We start from the raw sequence: 18,389 nt of genomic DNA, 5'->3' as shown, positions 1-18,389 counted from the left end.
GAACCGCCAACCTCCTGGGTTAGCATTCAAATGCTTTAGGCACTACGCCACCAGTAGTATCCTAATATAGATTACCTAAAAGTTGTTTTGCATCTCTTTCTCACTACATTGTGAGTTTTTTAACAGCAAGATTAAGCTTTGTTAGTCTCTATATCAGCAGCAGCTACCCCAGAGACCAGTACATGATAGACATTGAATAAAATATTATGAATTCTATGTGTTGAATTGGGAGCCCTGGTGGTGTAGTGCCTGAAGCATTTGACTGTTAACCAGAAGGCTGGCAGTCCAAACCCACCAGTCACTCCTCAGAAAGAAGACTGGGCAATCTACTTCTGTAGAGATACAGCCTCGGAAACCCAAGGAGGGGTCACTATGAATTGGAAATGACTGATGGCAGTGAGTTTGGTTTTTTTAATGTGTTGAATTGGAGCCCTTGGGGGAAGCAAGCAGTTAAGAGCGCTTGATGACCAGCTGAAGGGTAGTTTTGAACCCACTCAGAGGTGCCTTGGGAGATGGGCCTGGAAATCTGCTTAGAAAAGGTCATGGCCTTGAAAACCCTATGGGGTGCAATTCTACTCTGCAGATGCGGGGTCACCATGAGTCAGAATCCACTGGATAGCCACAAACAACAGCACCTGTGCTGAATTGGGCAACGTTCTTGAACATCATTTTGTGAAAGGGCTAATGATTTCTTTCAGCATAACTGTTCATGCTACTCCTTTTCTTCAGATGAGGAGAACATCTCAGAATATGGTGATTGATGGGTCCTTTTGGAGATGATTGTTTTTATCATATCCTTAAACAGTAGCTAGGTTTCTCTAGGGACACAGAGACTGATTTCTCAAATGACAAATTGGCATTTGAGTGTGGATTTTTCCAGATATCAGTGTTCCTTAGAATCAATGATGATTTTCAATTTAGGACCTATTGTTGTTGTTGTTGTTGTTATGTGCCGTCAACTCAGCCTGGACTCATAGCGACCCCTCCTTGGGTTTCCGAGGCAGTATCACTAAGGAAGTAGATTGCCCAACCTTCCTTCTGAGGAGTGGCTGGTGGGTTTGAACCGCCAGCCTTCTGGTTAGCAGTCAAGTGCCTTAGGCACTGTGCTACTGGACCTAGATTCCAAATTCCACAGAAGATTTTTTACTGTTGTGAGTAGCAAAGTCAGGGTTTTTGGTGTTAAAGCAGATAGGTTTGTGTTTACGACCTCTCGGTTCCATGATAACACCTTACCAACAGTTGAGATTTCAGGACATGAAAGGGTTTCACTACCCCAAAATCTTGCAAACAGGGTTATCTTGAAAGCCTAGGAAGAGAGCTATCATTTGCCAGTTTTGCGGAGGGCCTGGCAAAATAGAATGTGATGCATAAGACCTCTATCACTCCCCTTAGTTCAGCCCCTCAGTGTGTGCTGGGCTAGCAAGGAGGCACTCAGAGACTTCGTGAAGCCCAGGATGGATACCACTCTTGAAGTGTTATTGTGGTTAGTTGCCGTGGGTCAGTTCTGACTTATGGCAACCCCACGTACAATACAATGAAACGGTGCCAGGTCCTGCACCATCTTCACAATGCTTAAGCCCATTTCTGTGGCCATTCCAACAACCTAGGGGCTCATCTTCCAGCACTTGGTTGTTGCTGTTGTTAGTTGCTGTCCAGGCAATTCTGACTCCTGGAGACCCCATGTGTGCAGAGTAAAGCTGCTCTATACTGCAGGCTTTTCAAGGCTGTAACCTTTTGGAAGCAGATTGCCAGCCTGTCTTTTGAGGAGCCTCTGGGTGAGTTGGAGCTACTAACTCTTCAGCTAGTAATAGAGCACTTAACCATTGTGCCACCCAGGGACTTCAAGCACGATGTCAGTCAATATTCTATTGTGACCCATAGGGTTTTCACTGGCTGATCGTCAGAATAAGATCACCAGGTCTTCCCAGGCTATTTTAGCCTGGAAACTCCACTGAAACCTGTCTACCATGGGTGACCCTGTCGATATTTGACATACCTGTGACATAACTTCCAACATCATAGTAACACTCAAATCACCACAATACCTCAAATCAAGCAGATGTATATTTGTAGAACTATACTAGTAGTTGTCGGAAGGGGCCAGTTCCTGGAGAGGGATATGCTTGGTAAAGTAGAGGGGCAGCAAAAAAAGGGGAAGACCCTCCACTAGATGGATTGATGCAGTGGCTGTAACCATGGGCTCAAGCAGCAGCAGAGATTGGAGGATGGTGCACCACCCGGCAGTGTTTTGGTCAGTTGTACATAGGGTGGCTGTGAGTAGGAGCTGACTGGACAGCACCTAGCAACAACAAAAACAAGCAGTTGCTTGGGAGTAGGTGCTAGAGAGGTTGGTTCACATTGCTCCTTAAATACAAGAACCTGGTTCTGGTTAGAATGCAAACAAGTTGCCATTGAAAATGCAGTGATTGGTTAGCAATAGATGCTTATAAGAAGAGCTTTGGGAGATTGTGTGTGTGTGTGCGTGACATAAGCACCCTGTTTAATTACGGGACCCCTCAGCTCTGTCCCCAACACTAGAGTGTGTATTATCTGGAACCAACCTGGAATGCTTCAGCTCCCTCCCAGGATCGAGGTCACAGTTGGCTGAGAGCGCCGGCACCGCCCAGACAGCACCGGACCACCCTGCAGGAGGTGGCGGGAGCTGCAACAGCAGCTTCGGGTCAGGCCCTGAGCGAGGGCGCCGACCCGGCTCCCGGCGTAAATGAGGCCGCCCCCTGTTGGCCCTCCCCGGGGCGGGGCTCGCCCCTACGGCGCTGACTCAGCAACGCGAGGGGGGTAGTTTTGTCCCTCCGCGGACCCCGTTTCTGTTGGCTTCAGCCTCTCCGCCACCACCGAGCCGGTTTCCTCTTTCCGGCGTTCCGGGTGAGACAGGCAGGTCGGGCCGCCTAGGCAGCGATCCGCAGTGCTATCCCGGCGCTCGCCCGAAGACCCGGAAACTACCGTTACTTCGCTGGGCAGTGTGGCGCCATGAACAACGCGGGTGAGGCACTGCTTTTCCCCGCCAGATCCCTGCCGGGGTCCTCCCGGGGACGCGGCTCGGCTCGAGGCCTCGCAGCGGGGAAGGGCGGGTGCTGGAGTCCGGGCTGATGGTGGTGGGGATGGAGCTGGAGTGGAGCATCCTGGAGGGACACAGCGTCTCGGGGGAGGCCGCCGCTACAGAGGTCACCTCGGGATGCTCTCACAAAGTTAGACCGGGGATGTGGGAGACCCAGGCAAAGAAACGTCTTGGAGAGTTTTTTTGGTGTTAAAATCCCGTTTGGCTTTCCAGCAGGACTGAATTCCGAGAAGGTAGCTGCTCTGATTCAGAAATTGAATTCCGATCCTCAGTTCGTACTAGCCCAGAATGTCGGGACAACCCATGACCTGCTGGACATCTGTCTGAAAAGGGCTACGGTACAGGGCGCGCAGCATGTCTTCCAGCACGTTGTGCCTCAGGAAGGCAAGCCGGTCACCAACCAGAAGAGCTCAGGTATTGGAAGAACTTGTAAATTCCTAGAAAACGGACACCAATAACGTTATCCCTTGTTTGGGTGCTCCTTGGCTGGTTAGCGCTTTTCGGTTTGAGCGCTGAAGTGACAAGTCCTTGGCTTGAGTATAATTTATTATCCCGTCTGGAAGTTAAGTGATTGCAGTCACCTGTCTTGCACATACATGCTTTGGTCACAAAACAGGCTACATGAAAATGAATATTCTAAAGGCCTTATACAAGTGTATGAAATAGAAAAGGCATGTGTAATTGCAACAAATTGTCATCAGAATGTTACTGTAAAAAATGTTTCTTGGTTACAACTTAAGCTCTGAGCTGATGGGCTCCGTTCCCCCACACCCCATAGGGCCAGTTTGTAATAGAGGGAAATTTTCAGTTCTCATGCCTTACTGTTTTGCTATCTACTGTCTAGCACCATTGTCAGAAAAACAACTACAGTGAAAGACTAGGCAATCAGAAATCTAAATAAAGGAGGACAACCTCATAATCAAATTGTACTAAAAGAATTTTTTAAAGTCATTATCCATTTCACAAATCACCTCCAGAAAGCAGATCGCTTGCTTTGGGCAGTCAAAACTCATAATGTGCACGTTTAACACGAGAATGTTTTTTTATGTGTAAGTTATACCTCAGTAAGTTTGATTTTTTAAATTTTAAGGGTTGAAAATCATGGCCTTGCAGTAATTAATGTTTTGCTATAGTAGGTGTGCTTGGGGTGGTGTGGCATGCTGGGCTACAAGTGACTCAGTAATGTCACAATGGTTGTGCTATGTAGTTAATTTACAGTGAGTGACCTCTTAGTTGTTGTTGTTGTTGTTATGTGCCGTCGAGTCGGCCCCGACTCATAGCGACCCCTCCTTGGGTTTCCGAGGCAGTATCACTACGGAAGTAGGAATGCCCAACCTTCCTTCCGAGGAGTGGCTGGTGGGTTTGAACCGCCAGCCTTCTGGTTAGCAGTCAAGTGCCTTAGCCACTATGCTACCAGAGCTCCCCTGAAATGTTAATCTGGAACAGGTCAGGTCTTGCATGTTCTGTAGTGTTGCTTTTATATATAAAAGAGCCAAACAGCACATGAGCTGTGTACTTTGTTTTTTTCATTTTTTAAAACTTTTATTGTGGTGAAAACATCCACAACAAGATGTTCTCCAACATAACAGTTTCCCCATTTACAGCTGAGGGACATTGATGACATTTTTCATGTTGTGCCACCATTATTGCTATCCTTTTCCAAAATATTCCACCACCATTAGTATAAACTCAATGCCCCCGCAAACAAAAGTTTCCCCTTCCTCCTACCCCTGGTAACCACTAATAATCTTTGGTATATGTATGTATTTTTTCCCCCCAACCTATCTAGGAATTTTGCCTCCTTTTCCCTCCCATCCCTGGTAACCAACAAAGAAAGTTTCCTTCCATGTGTAAACTTTTCCTTGACTTTTTACAATAGTAGACTAATACAATACTTGCCTTTCTGTGATGGACTTATTGCACTCAGTATAATGTTCTCCAAGTTCATCCACGTTAATGTGGTTTTTGATAATATTATTCTTTAGGGTTGCATAGTATTCCATTGTGTGTATGTATCACAGCTTATTTATCCATTTCTCAGTTGATGGGTACTTAGGTTATTTCCATCTCTTTGCTATTGTGAATAGTACTGCAGTGAACATAGGTAGCTATGCACTTTATTTTCATGTAGTTTTCAGATGAACAGTTCATCCAGATTCCCTCCATTAAAAATATGTAGTAGACAGGAGAGGTAAACCCAAGTAAAAATAAACTATACTAAGGCAGGCCGTTAGCAACTTTGAAAAAACATTGTAGTTAGTTACTTAAAAAAAAATTTTATTATACAATTATTGTTAAATTAGAATACTTGAAAAATTCTGTCAGACAAATAATACCACCCAGAGATAACATTTTTTTTATGTACACATTAAAAAAAAAAACAAGCTCATTGCCAGCAAGTCGATTCCAACTCATAGTGACCCCCATTGGGTTTCTGAGGCTGTAAATCTTTATGGAAGTAGATCACCCCATCTTCCTTCTACAGAGCAGCTGGTGGGTTTGAACCTCTGACCTTCTGGTTAGCAGCCAAATACCTTATCCACTACACTATCAGAGCTCCTTATATATACATTAGGTCTTTATTTTATGTGTGTGTGCATGTACGTATGTACTTGCATAATGTGGATTGATACTTTACATATTGTTTGGTAACCTACCTACCTTTTCCACCTACCAAGTACATTGTGAACATATTTTCATATCAGTAAAAAAGTTATACCCAAATAACTTTTAAGGCAAAGTTTAATTTTCTTTAAAATTTCTTTCTTTTGAATTTTCCTTCAGAAAAGAGAGTAACCTTTTAATTGAGGCCTTACAAAGACTTATTATGGTCAATCTCAGTTTATTTTGAAACAAAGTACAGTTTGGCAAGGACAGTCTGAAGTGACCTCAATCTGTGTTTGTTTGGATACTTACAGAGTATACTTACAGAGATGTTGTTGTTGTTGTTATGTGCTGTCGAGTCAGCCCCGACTCATAGCGACCCCTCCTTGGGTTTCCGAGGCAGTATCACTACGGAAGTAGGATTGCCCAACCTTCCTTCCGAGGAGTGGCTGGTGGGTTTGAACCGCCTTACAGAGATAGAATCGGTTTTTTTAAAAGGTGAATGTTTTGAACACAGTATATTTCTAGGACATGACCTCACAAGTTGAAATGTTGGATATCATTGTAAATAGGTCTTTTAAAGATCACTTAAATAAGTATGGGAGCTCTGGTGGCATAGTGCCTAAAGCATTTGACTGCTAACCAGAAGGCTGACAGTTCAGACTCCTTGGAAGGATGACTGGGCAATCTACTTTCATAGAGATACCACCTCAGAAACCTCAGGAGGGGTCGCTATGAGTTGGGACCGACTCCAGTGAGTTTGGTTTGTTTGGTTTTAAATCAGTACAGGGAATGGTGACATTGTAGAGATTGTCTTTATCCATTTGCAGGACAAATGAAGAATGTTCTTATGTATTTCAGGCTTGGCATAAAATTTTCAGGGACAACATGATGCGTGGCTTCAAAACATTTCTGTGTTTCAAACATACTAGATGGAAGAAATAGATATACCTGTTAGATGATTGAAAATGGATTTAATGATGGGAGAAGCCCTGATGGCAAGATGCGTGTGAGGCGTATGAGTAAGGGTGTTTAATGAAATGTGAAAGTGGGAAAAAACAATGTTTCTAAATCAGTTTACTGTGTTCGCGTGGTTTTAAAAATGTGTGTGCTTTTAAATTACTAAATTAAATATTATAGCTATAGCCCATGTGTTATTTCATCTGTATCTTTAAATGTTTACATAATCCACAGAGCTAAAATCATCCTTTATTTGTCTTACAACTGGGGGATTGATTTATATTGGCCAAAAAAACCAAACCCACTGGCATCAAGCCAGTTCCGACTCCTGGTGACCCTGTAGGACAGATTTGAACTGCCCTGTGTGTTTCCAAGGTTGTAAATCTTTACGGAAGCAGACTGCCTCATCTTCCTGCTGTGGAGCGGCTGCTGTACTGAACTGCTGACTTTCTGACCAGCAGCCAGATGCGTTAACTGCTGTGCCACTCAAGGATGTCTTATATATTCTAGATTAAAGGGTAGAGACGCTTTTGCTATGTATCACCAGTTTGCCCTTAGCTATTTTATACCCCTATCCAGAGTATATAACAGTGTTTATTTCCCCAAATGTAGAATTGGATTTTGTAATTTAAAAACAAAGTTAAAAAGAAAAAAAGTTTTCCCCATTTCAGTGACCTTACGATGAACTTTTAAAAATGTTTTTTGACATTTGTACCTCTTTTGACCACATTTTCTAATGTGATTTTCTTGGTTTATTTGTAATGTGATTTCCAACACCATGCTCCCCCCACCCCACCCCACCCCCGGTGTAATGTGATTCTTTATGTGATATGTAGAGGTTTTTTTTTTTTTTTTTTAACACTATGTTAAGGATATTAAGCCTTTGCATATATAGTAATGATAGTAATTACTACTTAATTTTTTTTTTTTTTAAACTGAGTTCCTGCTTTTTCTGATTTAGGCTTGAATTGTCTAAGATCTTAGCCTGGGAGCAGTGTCAGGTAATACAATTGGAGAATTGTAGTCTGTGAACAGTCATCTTAATTTCTTAATTTCTTGGTTTGCTTTCTTGTTTCAGGGCGATGCTGGATCTTTTCTTGTCTGAATGTTATGAGACTTCCATTCATGAAAAAACTAAATATTGAAGAATTTGAGTTTAGTCAGTCTTACATATTTTTCTGGGACAAGGTATGGGATTGATTTTGCAAGATTCTTTTTAATTCAATACCAACCTTGGCAGAGACTCCCTTTTCCTTTCTTGCTTCTCTAGTTATAACTTGTTCTTCTGTTACAGATGGGACAACATTTATTCTGATTTCCAAAGTATCAAAACTTGGCTCTTTTTAAAGGCAGGACTACTTTTGGTTGGTCCTTGGCTACTTTTTATAAGGAAATAGTCTACTTTATTATACTTCACCCTGCTGCTTGCTTTTCTTTTTGTTTTTAATAATTTCCCTTTTCAGTGCCTTTATGTAGGTTATGTGGTCTTCCTAGGACCTAATTCCCCTTGTCTAGGTCGTACTTGTCTGAAAAATAGTAAATATATCCTATTTTTTAAATCTTTAAAATATACTTCAAAAATGAAATGGAATGCATAAAGATTGATATTGTTGTTGTTGTTGTTATGTGCCGTCGAATTGGACCTGACTCATAGCTACCCCTCCTTGGGTTTCCGAGGCAGTATCACCACGGAAGTAGATTGCCCCATCTTCCTTCCGAGGAGTGCCTGGTGGGTTTGAACTGCTAGCCTTCTGGTTAGCAGTCAAGTGCCTTAGGCACTATGCTACCAGAGCTCCTAAAGTATACTTAGTATCCATTAAATGTTTATTGGTTGAAGACTCTGAAGTATCATATTTTGTTTCAAAACAAAGCAGTGCTTTGTTCTGAATGAACTCTTGGAATATATACACAGGCATAAAAAGAAAATTCAAATATTTTCATGAAGCCACAAACTGATACTTGAATACCAACTTTCATTTTTTAAAAATCCCTATTATATTGGGTCCACAATAGTTCTAAGACTCTGTTCGGTTGATACCAATTAGGCTTTTGACTCTCTTTTCTTTTAATTTTACTCAACTTCCCTTATTCTAGGTTGAACGCTGTTATTTCTTCTTGAATGCGTTTGTGGACACAGCCCAGAAAAAGGAGCCTGAGGATGGGAGGCTAGTGCAGTATTTGCTTATGAATCCTGCAAATGATGGTGGACAATGGGATATGCTTGTCAATATTGTTGGTAAGCGCCTTTCTTTAAAGAAACTGAAACTCAGCATGTTCAAGCAAGGCTGTATAGTTAAGTATAAGCCATTTCATTTGTGGTTATGAAGAGAGTAGAGTTGGTCTTCCAGAAGGAGAACTTTTATTTCAACTCTGCTTTTACTCTCACTCTCAACTTTCAAGTATCTTTCTTTCTTTCTTTCTTTTTAATTTTTATTGTGATTTGGGTAAAAGTTTGCAGAGCAAATTAATTTTCCGTACAGCAATTCATACACGTTTTGTTTCATAACATTGACTGCAATTCCCCACAATGTAACAGCTGTCTTCCCACTTCCTCCCTATAGTTACCTCTTCCCTGTATCCTTCTTTCCTGTGCATTCCTGCCCCCTGAAAGCTGTCTCCCTGTGCAATAAGCTCTCTGTTCTCCCTTAATTGATTGTTCTAAGGAGTGTATCTACTTGTTTATATGTCTGTCTATTGTTTGGCTGGAAGCTGTGGGAGGGAGTTCAATTCCAGACTTGAAGGATAACTAGGGTCCATAGTCTTGGGGATCTCACCAGGCTCTATCAGACCAGTACACTTGGTCTATTTTATGATTTTGAGTTTTGTTCCACATTGTTCTCCTGCTCTATCCAGGATCTTCTGTACTGATCCCTTTCTGAGTGATTGACAGTGGTAGCCAGCCACCATCTAGTTCTTCTGGTCTCATGGTAATATAGGCTGAGGTTTGCATGGTCCTCTAGTTCCTTGGACTAATTGTTTCTATGCATCTTTGGTTTTCTTCTAAAGTGTCTTTCTTAAGTCACGGGTAGGCAGATAATGTATTGTGAAGCAGCATTGGAGAAGGAAAGGTAGCATTAGGTAGAACTAACTTTCCATGAAAAAGCTTACTGCTTGTCCATTGATGTAATCAGGAAATATATTGAAACTGCCATAGTCTAAAGATACCTTCATTCAAATAAAGAATTTTTTTGGGGGGTGACTCATGCTGAGCACTTTATAAAATATGATAGATAAAAAGAACAGAATTAATTCTAAGATGGATAAATACAGAGATTAAGTAATCTTTTTAATAATATGAACCATAAATTATGAAATTTTCTGAATTAGACCTCAGACAATGGCTTTTTTTTTTTTTTTTTTTAAGCAATAGCTATTTTTACTAGGGTTTCTAATGCTGGAATGTACTTGAACTTTATTGAACACTAATTTTTTTTTTTTCTTTTAGAAAAATATGGTGTTGTTCCTAAGAAATGTTTCCCTGAATCTTATACAACAGAGGCAACTAGGAGGATGAATGATATTCTAAATCACAAGGTACAGGATATAAAGCAGAGTGGGATTGAATTTAGTGTGCTCATCTTCTTAAAATTCTTATCTGATTTTCCAGAGGAGTTCCTGGGCATTTCATTGTATATGAGATAGCAAGTGATGTTGCTATCTGTCAAAAGTAATGTAGCTGAAACTTACACCTGTTAACTTTTAAAATAATTAGGAAGGTTTTTTCTTTTCTTTTTAAAACTCTTCCACTTATATACCTGGTGATATTAATGCTTTCTTATGTGTACTTGGGAATGAAATTTCCAGTATATTATGACGTGCTCAGTGAATGTAGGCCACAAGCACACTGGGGGCTGTGTCTCTCACTTAGTTCTTGTGGAAGTGGGCTGGGACAGTTTTATATACTAATAAAAACCAACCCATTACCGTCAAGTCAATTCTGAGTCACAGTAACCCTGTAGGACAGAGTAGCACTGCCCCATAGAGTTTCTAAGGCTGTAAATCTTCATGGAAGTAGACTGACAAATCATGGAGTGGCTGGTGGGTTTAAACTGCCGACCTTTTGGTTAGCGGCCAAGCGCTTTACCCACTGTACCTATGTACTAACAAAACCAAAAGAAATTGTTTATGAGACTTGCTGAGTATATTAGAAAAAAGACTTCCTCCAACCACATTCATGTTTATCCACTCAATGAAGCTTTAATATAATCACTGCACTGCTTTTCAATGCTTCATTTATCTCTGTGAATCATTCTTTGATTTCTACATAACTCACTCTCCCAAGGAGGATTATAAATTCCATAGAGTTGCCACTCTGCAATCAGACACCTTTTTTGAGAGCTGGGATTTGCCAGAAGCTACTGTCCTGATCGTTGAGGCTAAAGTGGAATTTGTCATCTCTAGGAGAAAGATTACATTTTTTTAAAAACTATTGGTTTGTTTCCTCAGCCTTAGAATTAGGTTATTTCCACCCATGAAAATCTAGGGATTCTTATCCAAAGGCTAAAAGATCATTAATAGTACAGCGTTAGGTACTATTTTGAGCAGGGACAAAATCCTCTTTAGCACTATAGATAAATTGAGATTTGTCTTGATTTTAGGTATCATGTATTCTTTCAGAATTAAAAGCAACAAAAATGAAAACAATCGTTGTGGCTTGGCATAGTTATCTGACAGAATAAGAGAAGTGAACAACTGGTAAAAATCTAATAAAAATGTCCTTGAGTGACTTAATGACATGATTATCTTAATTAAGTTGCCTGGTTTTTTTTCCCCCCCCAAAGGTGATAGGCATTATGGAAAACCAAGTTGCTGTTGAGTTGATGCCAACTCCTGTTACCTCACCTATGTCCCAGTAGAACTGTGCTTTTTAAGGGTTTGCAGTGGCTGGAGGTGTTTTTTTTGGAATTAGGTTGTCAGGCTTTTTTTTTTCAGAGCACCTCTAAGTTTACTTACACCTCCACCCTTTTGGTTAGCAACCAAGCTTGTTAAAGATTCGTACCACCCAGGAACTCCAGGCATTATGGAATCAGCTGTTTCTCCCGTACTCAGACATATACTGTTACTGAAGGTACTATCAGTTGCTTAACAATGCCTAGTTATCCAGGGAACTGTTCCATGTCTAATATTCTTTGAGAATAATCCATGTCTTTTCTACTCACGGGAAGTATTTTTATCTATGTGTTTACATAGACCTGTTGGAGAAAATCACATTTGTATTTATGAACTTTGCCCTGGATCTTGGCTGAGTTATATAGAACTAGCATTGGCTTATTGGTCTCATTTACAGTTGAATTTAAGTAATACTGGAGTGCTAAATATATTTCTGTCTTAGATGAGAGAATTCTGTATACGACTTCGGAACCTAGTACACAGTGGAGCAACTAAAGGAGAAATCTCGGCCACACAGGACGTCATGATGGAGGAGGTAACAACAATTGTTTGAATTGTGACTCTTCTAATGAACTGTCAGAGTGTTTCCATATATTAAACTGATTGGGAAGCATAGTCATTGCAATAGCTGTTGAATTGAAGTATTCATTTTACAGCTGGAAAAACTGAGGTATAAACTCACTTTGCATTTTATTATGATGGAACTTGTACTTAGATCTTCTAATTGCCACAATGTTTTTGAGAGGTGCTATTGAGTCAATTCCAGCTCATTTAGCAACTCTGTCTATCATAGAATGAACACTGCCACTCCTGCACCATCCTCCAAATCATTGCTGTGTTTGAGCCGATTGTTGTAGTCACTGCATCAGTTCATCTTGTTTAGGGTCTTTTAGGGTCTTTATCTTTTTCACTGATGCTCTACTTTACCAAGCATGATATCCTTCTCTAGGGCCTGGCCCTCTTGATAACAAATCCAAAGTATGTGAGACAAAGTCTTACCATCCTCGCTTCTAAGGAGCATTCTGGCTGTACTTCCTCTAAGACAGATTTGTTCATTATTCTGGCAGTCCATGGTATATTCAGTATCGTTCATCTACACCATAATTCAAAGACATCAATTCTTCTTTGGTCTTTGTTATTTGTTGTCCAGCTTTCATGTGCATATGAGGCAATTGAAAATACCATGGCTTGGGTTAGGCTTAGCTCAGTCTTTGAGGTGACATCTTTGCTTTTTAATACTTTAAAGAAGTCTTGGCAGCTGATTTGGGAGCTCTGGTAGCGTAGTGCCTAAGGCATTTGACTGCTAACGAGAAGGTTGATGGTTCAAACCCACCAGCCACACTTCGGAAGGAAGGTTGGGCAATCTACTTCCGTAGTGATACTGCCTCGGAAACTCAAGGAGGGGTCGCTATGAGTCGGGTCCAGCTCAACGGCAGTGTGTTTGGTTTTGGTTTGGTTGCAGCTGATTTGCCCAATGCAGTACATCGTTTGATTTCTTGACTGCCGCTTCCATGGGCATCGATCACAGATTCAAGTAAAATGAAATCCTTGACAACTTTAATCTTTTCTCTGTTTTTCATGGTGTTATTTATTGATCCAGTGGTGAGGATTTTTGTTTTCTTTACATTGAGGTGTAATCCATGCGAAGACTGTAGTCTTTGACCCTCTTCAGTAAGTGCTTTGAGTCCCCTCCACTATCACCAAGCAAGATTTTGTCTGTCTGCATATCACAGGTTATCAGTGAGTCTTCCTCAAGTCCTGATGCTGGGCTCTTCTTCACATAGTCCAGCTTCTCGGTGTGATTGGCAGCAAATTAAATTAGAAAGCAGAGCTGTGAGGACTCTCAAGTGGATGGTAAAACTTTTTAGCTTTATTCTGTAGGAATAAAGCTGGGAAGCTATTGATGGTTATAGCTATTAAAATAATGTATGTTAAAAGCATTTTAAAACAAATCATTAAACAAACATAATATGATAGTCTTTATTAAAGCAATGAAGACTCTTTCCTACATGATAATCCCCATAATCCAGAATGAATCTGATTAAAACTGACGACATTGCCTTGAGAAAAGAGCAAACATTTCCCTTTTTTAACCACTGGGCCCATTAGCAGGAAACATTGAGCTCTAATAGCCACCATTCAAGATCGTTTCTATGTAATTAAACTCAAAAAACCAAAGTCATTGCCGTGGAGTAAATTCCAACTCATAGCAACCCTGTAAGACAGAGTAGAACTGCCCCATAGGGTTTTCAAGGATGTAAATCTTTACAGAAGCAGACTGCCACATCTTTGTCCCACAGAGTGGTTGATGGCTTTGAACCACCAACCTTTTGGTTAGTAGCCGAGTGCTTTACCACTGAGCCATGGTGGCTCATTTGTGTGTAATTAAAATGGCCTGATTTTTTTCACTGCAGTGGAAACCACTTATGTTTCACACATGTTTCCTTTTAAGTTCTTGAGAGGCAATATAGTGGAATAATTGAGAATATTGACTCTGGAGACAAGAGTTTTCATCTTTTTACTTAACAGCCTTATATCCTTGGACAAGGACCTTAAATTCTCAAGTCTCAGTCAGTTCGTGTGTAACATGTTTAGCCCAATGCTTGACACCTAGCTATTTCTTAAATATTTGTTGAATTGATGAATGCAACAGTTTCATTTTACCAAATGCATTGAAATCTCATATTTAGCTTTTTATTTACTTCTTAAAATGGTTTTAGTGAAGAATGGTATCTTTGTGTAGTAGGAAAAAAAAACAGGCTTTAGAGTCAGACAGACATAGGTTTGAATTCTGGCTCTACCATTTAATGGTTCTGTGAACTTGTTGTTGTTGTTATTTGCCATCGAATTGGCCCCGACTAATAGCGACCCCTCCTTGGGTTTTCGAGGCAGTATCACTACGGAAGTAGGATTGCCCAACCTTCCTTCCAAGGAGTGGCTGAACTTAGAAAGTAACTTAACCTAGGTTTCAGTTTGGGATCTAAAATATAGTCCTCAATGGATTTTTGTGAGGATCACATACACAATTAAACATAAGAATGCAAGCTGTCACGTCTGGCACATACGAGGAGCTCAGTAAATGTTATTTCTCTTCCCTTCCTGCTTTGGAATGATCTCTCTTGCTAATGTCATATCTCCTTCATATTTTACCTTCATTTATGATTAGATGAGGTGTTGGATTGACGATTCTATAAACTGTTAGAGAAAAGAACCCCTGCGTCAGCACCTATTGGCCTTCGATGTTTGCCTTCGTAATCTGTGGATTAATGATATATCTAAGATCCATAGCCTGACCGTGGATTGGTGGAGGATGGCAAGTGACTGATAAGAATTAGGGCTGGAATACTTTATTTGTCTTTCCTTCCCTACCCTCCACCAGGGAGAAATAGGACACCACTTTACCATGGCCTGAGTCAGGATGTTTTACGGGATCATTTACTTAATGACTTTTCTTAAACAGTTGACTACAGAATCTGTGTGGTAGGTTTTTAGGTTTTTACAACCCTCCTTATGACTCCTATTTATTGAACTTGACTCTTTGGTAATGAAGAGTCTAGCTTTGGTTTTAAAGCCACAAATTAGTACCTGTGATTTGCCTGGCCTTATGGGCAAGTTAAAATGGTGACTTAAATGAATAGCCATTAAACTCACATAGCTTTGAATGAAATGTGTTTATGCTAAAGACATTTTTTCTGAGAAAAGAGAAGTGCAGGTTGCTTGATGAAATGATCCCCAAGGCAGATTTGGAAAAGGAATGATTTTCAGTGTTTCTCCTTTCAGCCTTCAGATCTTCAGAGCCTGTTAGGGTTGTTAATACAGTCTCTACCAAAATAAATAAATAAAACAAAACAAAGGCCCCAAACAATATTTGTCGGTGTTGTCATACGGTAAAAATGGCAGGGTCTGGTGTAAATTAAAAGTAAAGAGCTTTTTTTTGAGGGGTATGGCAGTTTGTAAATTGGGAATCATGAAGACCAGAGGAACTAAGTGATCCAAAGGGGAGACAGTTCAAAGTTTATATAAGAAAATACAAGGAAATTGAATAAAATTCAGTTATTGGTTGACAGGTAAATAGTTACGTAATTGAGTGATGGTGCATCTGATTGGTAGGAGGTTACATGTTTCTAAAGACATTTTTGTAGTTACTTGGTAATCTTTTAAATTGATTACAATTTAAACCAATCATGGCTTTAAAACAATCATGAGACCCTCCTTGTATAACTGCAGGGAGGATGTGTAATTCTGAAGTTTGTTTTAAGTAAGCATCTGTTCTGAGAATTCTTTTGGACCTGGCTTCCTAGGCAGCAAACAAAACCTGTATGCAAACGAAATTACATTGTTTTCTAAAATTGTTTACCAAGTAATTTTCTCAGGGTACAGTGGAGAGTTATAGGAAGACAGACAGGCTGTATTCCTGATGCACAGGTCACTTGTGATTCAAGATGCAGTTTTAGGCTCTGACCTTACTTAGCACAGCTGCCATCTCTTGTTGAGAGTCTTAAGTTAATTTGGGGTGTTCTTACTTAGAGCCATTAAAAGGGATAGTTTATGACTGGCTTAGGAAATTGTATAGCATTAGCTCTCAGCTCTTAAAAGCAACATATATGGTGCCTGACCACCACTGTCAACCACTCGGAGGGGGATCTATATAGGAGATCCTGGATGGAGTGGGAGAGGAGTGTGGAACAAAACTCAAAATCATAAAAAAAAAAAAAGGGACCAGGTTTGCTGGTCTAATAGAGGCTTATGGAACTACTGAGACTATGGCCCCTAGCAGCCCTTCAGGTGTGGAACTGAACCCATTCCTATGGCTTCCAGCCAAACAAAAGACAGGCATATGAGGTGAACATTTACATTAGGTAGATACACTCCTTGGAGAGATAAATCATGGCAGAATAGAAGGGCTGTGTATGCACCGGAAGACAGCTCGGGGGATGGGAGGGAAGGACATAGGGAAGAGGTAATTATGGGGAGGAAGTGGGAGGGGAGCTGTTGCGTTGTGGGAAATTTAGGTCAATGTCATGAGACAAAGTGTATGTGAGCTACTGTATGGAAAGTGAATTTGCTCTGTAAACTTTTACCCAAATCACAATAAAAATTTTAAAAAATAAACAAACACAGGCTTAGGCTTGCTCAAAACTGCAAAACCATTTGCCCTAAAAATGGATCCTAGTTAACTATATTTTCATTTTAAAGACTTCTTTGATTTAAAAAATTCTATAATTTCTTGAATAGGTAATGATGCTTGACACATCAAAAACATTAAAAAGTGTATGATGAAAAGTCTTCCTGCCCTGTTTTCTATCCTTCAGTTCCCACTGTCCTCCAAATTGACTCATGGAGACCCATGTGTGTCAGGGTAGAACTGTGCTGCATAGTTTTCAAAGTCTGATTTTTTTCAGAAGTAGATTGCCTGGCCTTTCTTCTGAGGTACCTCTGGGTGCTCAAACTTCCAACTTTTTGGTTAGCAGCCAAGCATGTTAACTGCAACACTAGGGACTCCTGGAGAGGAAACATGGACCAGCTCGTATATGCAGGCACTGTAAGTCCGGTATATGTGGTAAAGAGTTAGGATTTTATTTTGAGTGAGGTGACCTATTGGGGGGTTGTAAGCTGAGGAGGGACATGGTTTCATTTTTATTTTTAAAAAGTTCACTCTGGCTGTTTTTAGAAAAATGGATTGAAACACAAGCAAGAGAGGAAGTGAGGAGGCCAGTTAGAAGACTAAAGGGGCAGTGAAGGTGAGAGATTATTATGGGTTGTACGGGATGGTGATAATGAGGATGGAGAGAAGTGAATAAATTCTGGAGTATAGTTTGGAAGTGAGGCTGTCAGAACTTGTTAATGAGTCAGATGTAGAGGACATAAGAGAAGAATGAAGGTGAAGTAGTTGTTATCTTGGAGGGGTGCTTGCAGGTATGAGAGGCTTTTTGTTAGTGTTGTGGAAAGGAATAGCAAATGTGAATGAGAGAAGCAGAATTGAAGAAACAAGGTTCTGGGGGAGGGAACTGATAGATGTGGTGTAAAGCAGTGCTTTTCAGACTTTAATGTGCTTAAGAATCACCTGTGAGGATCTTGTTAAAATTCAGATTGATTTGGTAGATGGTGGTTGTGGCCTGGAAATCTATATTTCTAATAGGCTCCCAGGTCTAAGAACCATACTGTGAGTAACAAGGTTTAAAGTACTCCAATATATTCCCTGCCATAAAAATGATTGAAGAATTGAGATATTCTGGTTAATCACAGTAGAATAACCCTGTATGAATTAGAATTAGGATATAGAAAAATACCCTCTATACTTTGTCTTTTCCTTGATCCAGGCACCACTCTCAAAGTAGTCTCAAGATCATCTTTATTATTGTTATCATTGTATTGTAAATAAGCATCAGTACAAGTTAATAGTAATTTGAGACTGTAAAATAATTTTAAAAGCCTGGCACTTATTCATTTATTTATTCAAAAGCTATTTTCAAATATTTAGATGTTTTCTTAGTTGAGGTGTGCAAGGATTTGGTGAAATTTTTGCCCTGACTGTACCTTTAGTGATTTTACAGACTTTGACTAAATACTTGCTTGGGATTTGTCTTTTTAGACATGCTTTCTGTGTGAGTTCTCTATATAAGGTCATTCCTGTTGACATCACTGAAGGGCACATACCTTTTGAACATACCTTTTTATGTTTTTCCCTGCCTGAAAATGTATTTAATGCAGTCTGAGATTTTTTGAGTTTTTGAGTTTGTTAAACAGATCCTGCCTTTCTTTCATTCCCCACCAGAAAGCAGTAGTGAGCTGTCTTGCCTTCTCTCCCCCTTTTCCGCAAATCAGTGGTCACCAAGATCCCTTACTCCTTCTCTCTTGT

The 18,389-nt window shown here is 40.3% G+C and overlaps 1 protein-coding gene across 1 annotated transcript in view; it reads left to right on the top strand.

Annotated features, from left to right (window-relative positions):
* The first annotated feature begins 2,988 nt into the window (after positions 1-2,988).
* BLMH (bleomycin hydrolase) overlaps positions 2,989-18,389 on the top strand; it is a 56,957-nt gene continuing 41,556 nt past the window's right edge. The window contains exons 1-6 of the mRNA XM_007937415.2: positions 2,989-3,001; positions 3,293-3,490; positions 7,719-7,828; positions 8,735-8,876; positions 10,086-10,174; positions 11,973-12,065. Coding sequence (XP_007935606.1) covers positions 2,989-3,001; positions 3,293-3,490; positions 7,719-7,828; positions 8,735-8,876; positions 10,086-10,174; positions 11,973-12,065 — 645 coding nt within the window. The remainder of the gene's footprint in view (positions 3,002-3,292; positions 3,491-7,718; positions 7,829-8,734; positions 8,877-10,085; positions 10,175-11,972; positions 12,066-18,389) is intronic.

This window comes from Orycteropus afer, unplaced genomic scaffold, assembly GCF_000298275.1.
Source record: "Orycteropus afer afer isolate SDZICR_OR568_19922 unplaced genomic scaffold, OryAfe1.0 scaffold00042, whole genome shotgun sequence".
NCBI classification, from domain to species: domain Eukaryota; kingdom Metazoa; phylum Chordata; class Mammalia; order Tubulidentata; family Orycteropodidae; genus Orycteropus; species Orycteropus afer.
This window is presented reverse-complemented; position numbering and strand designations above follow the sequence as displayed.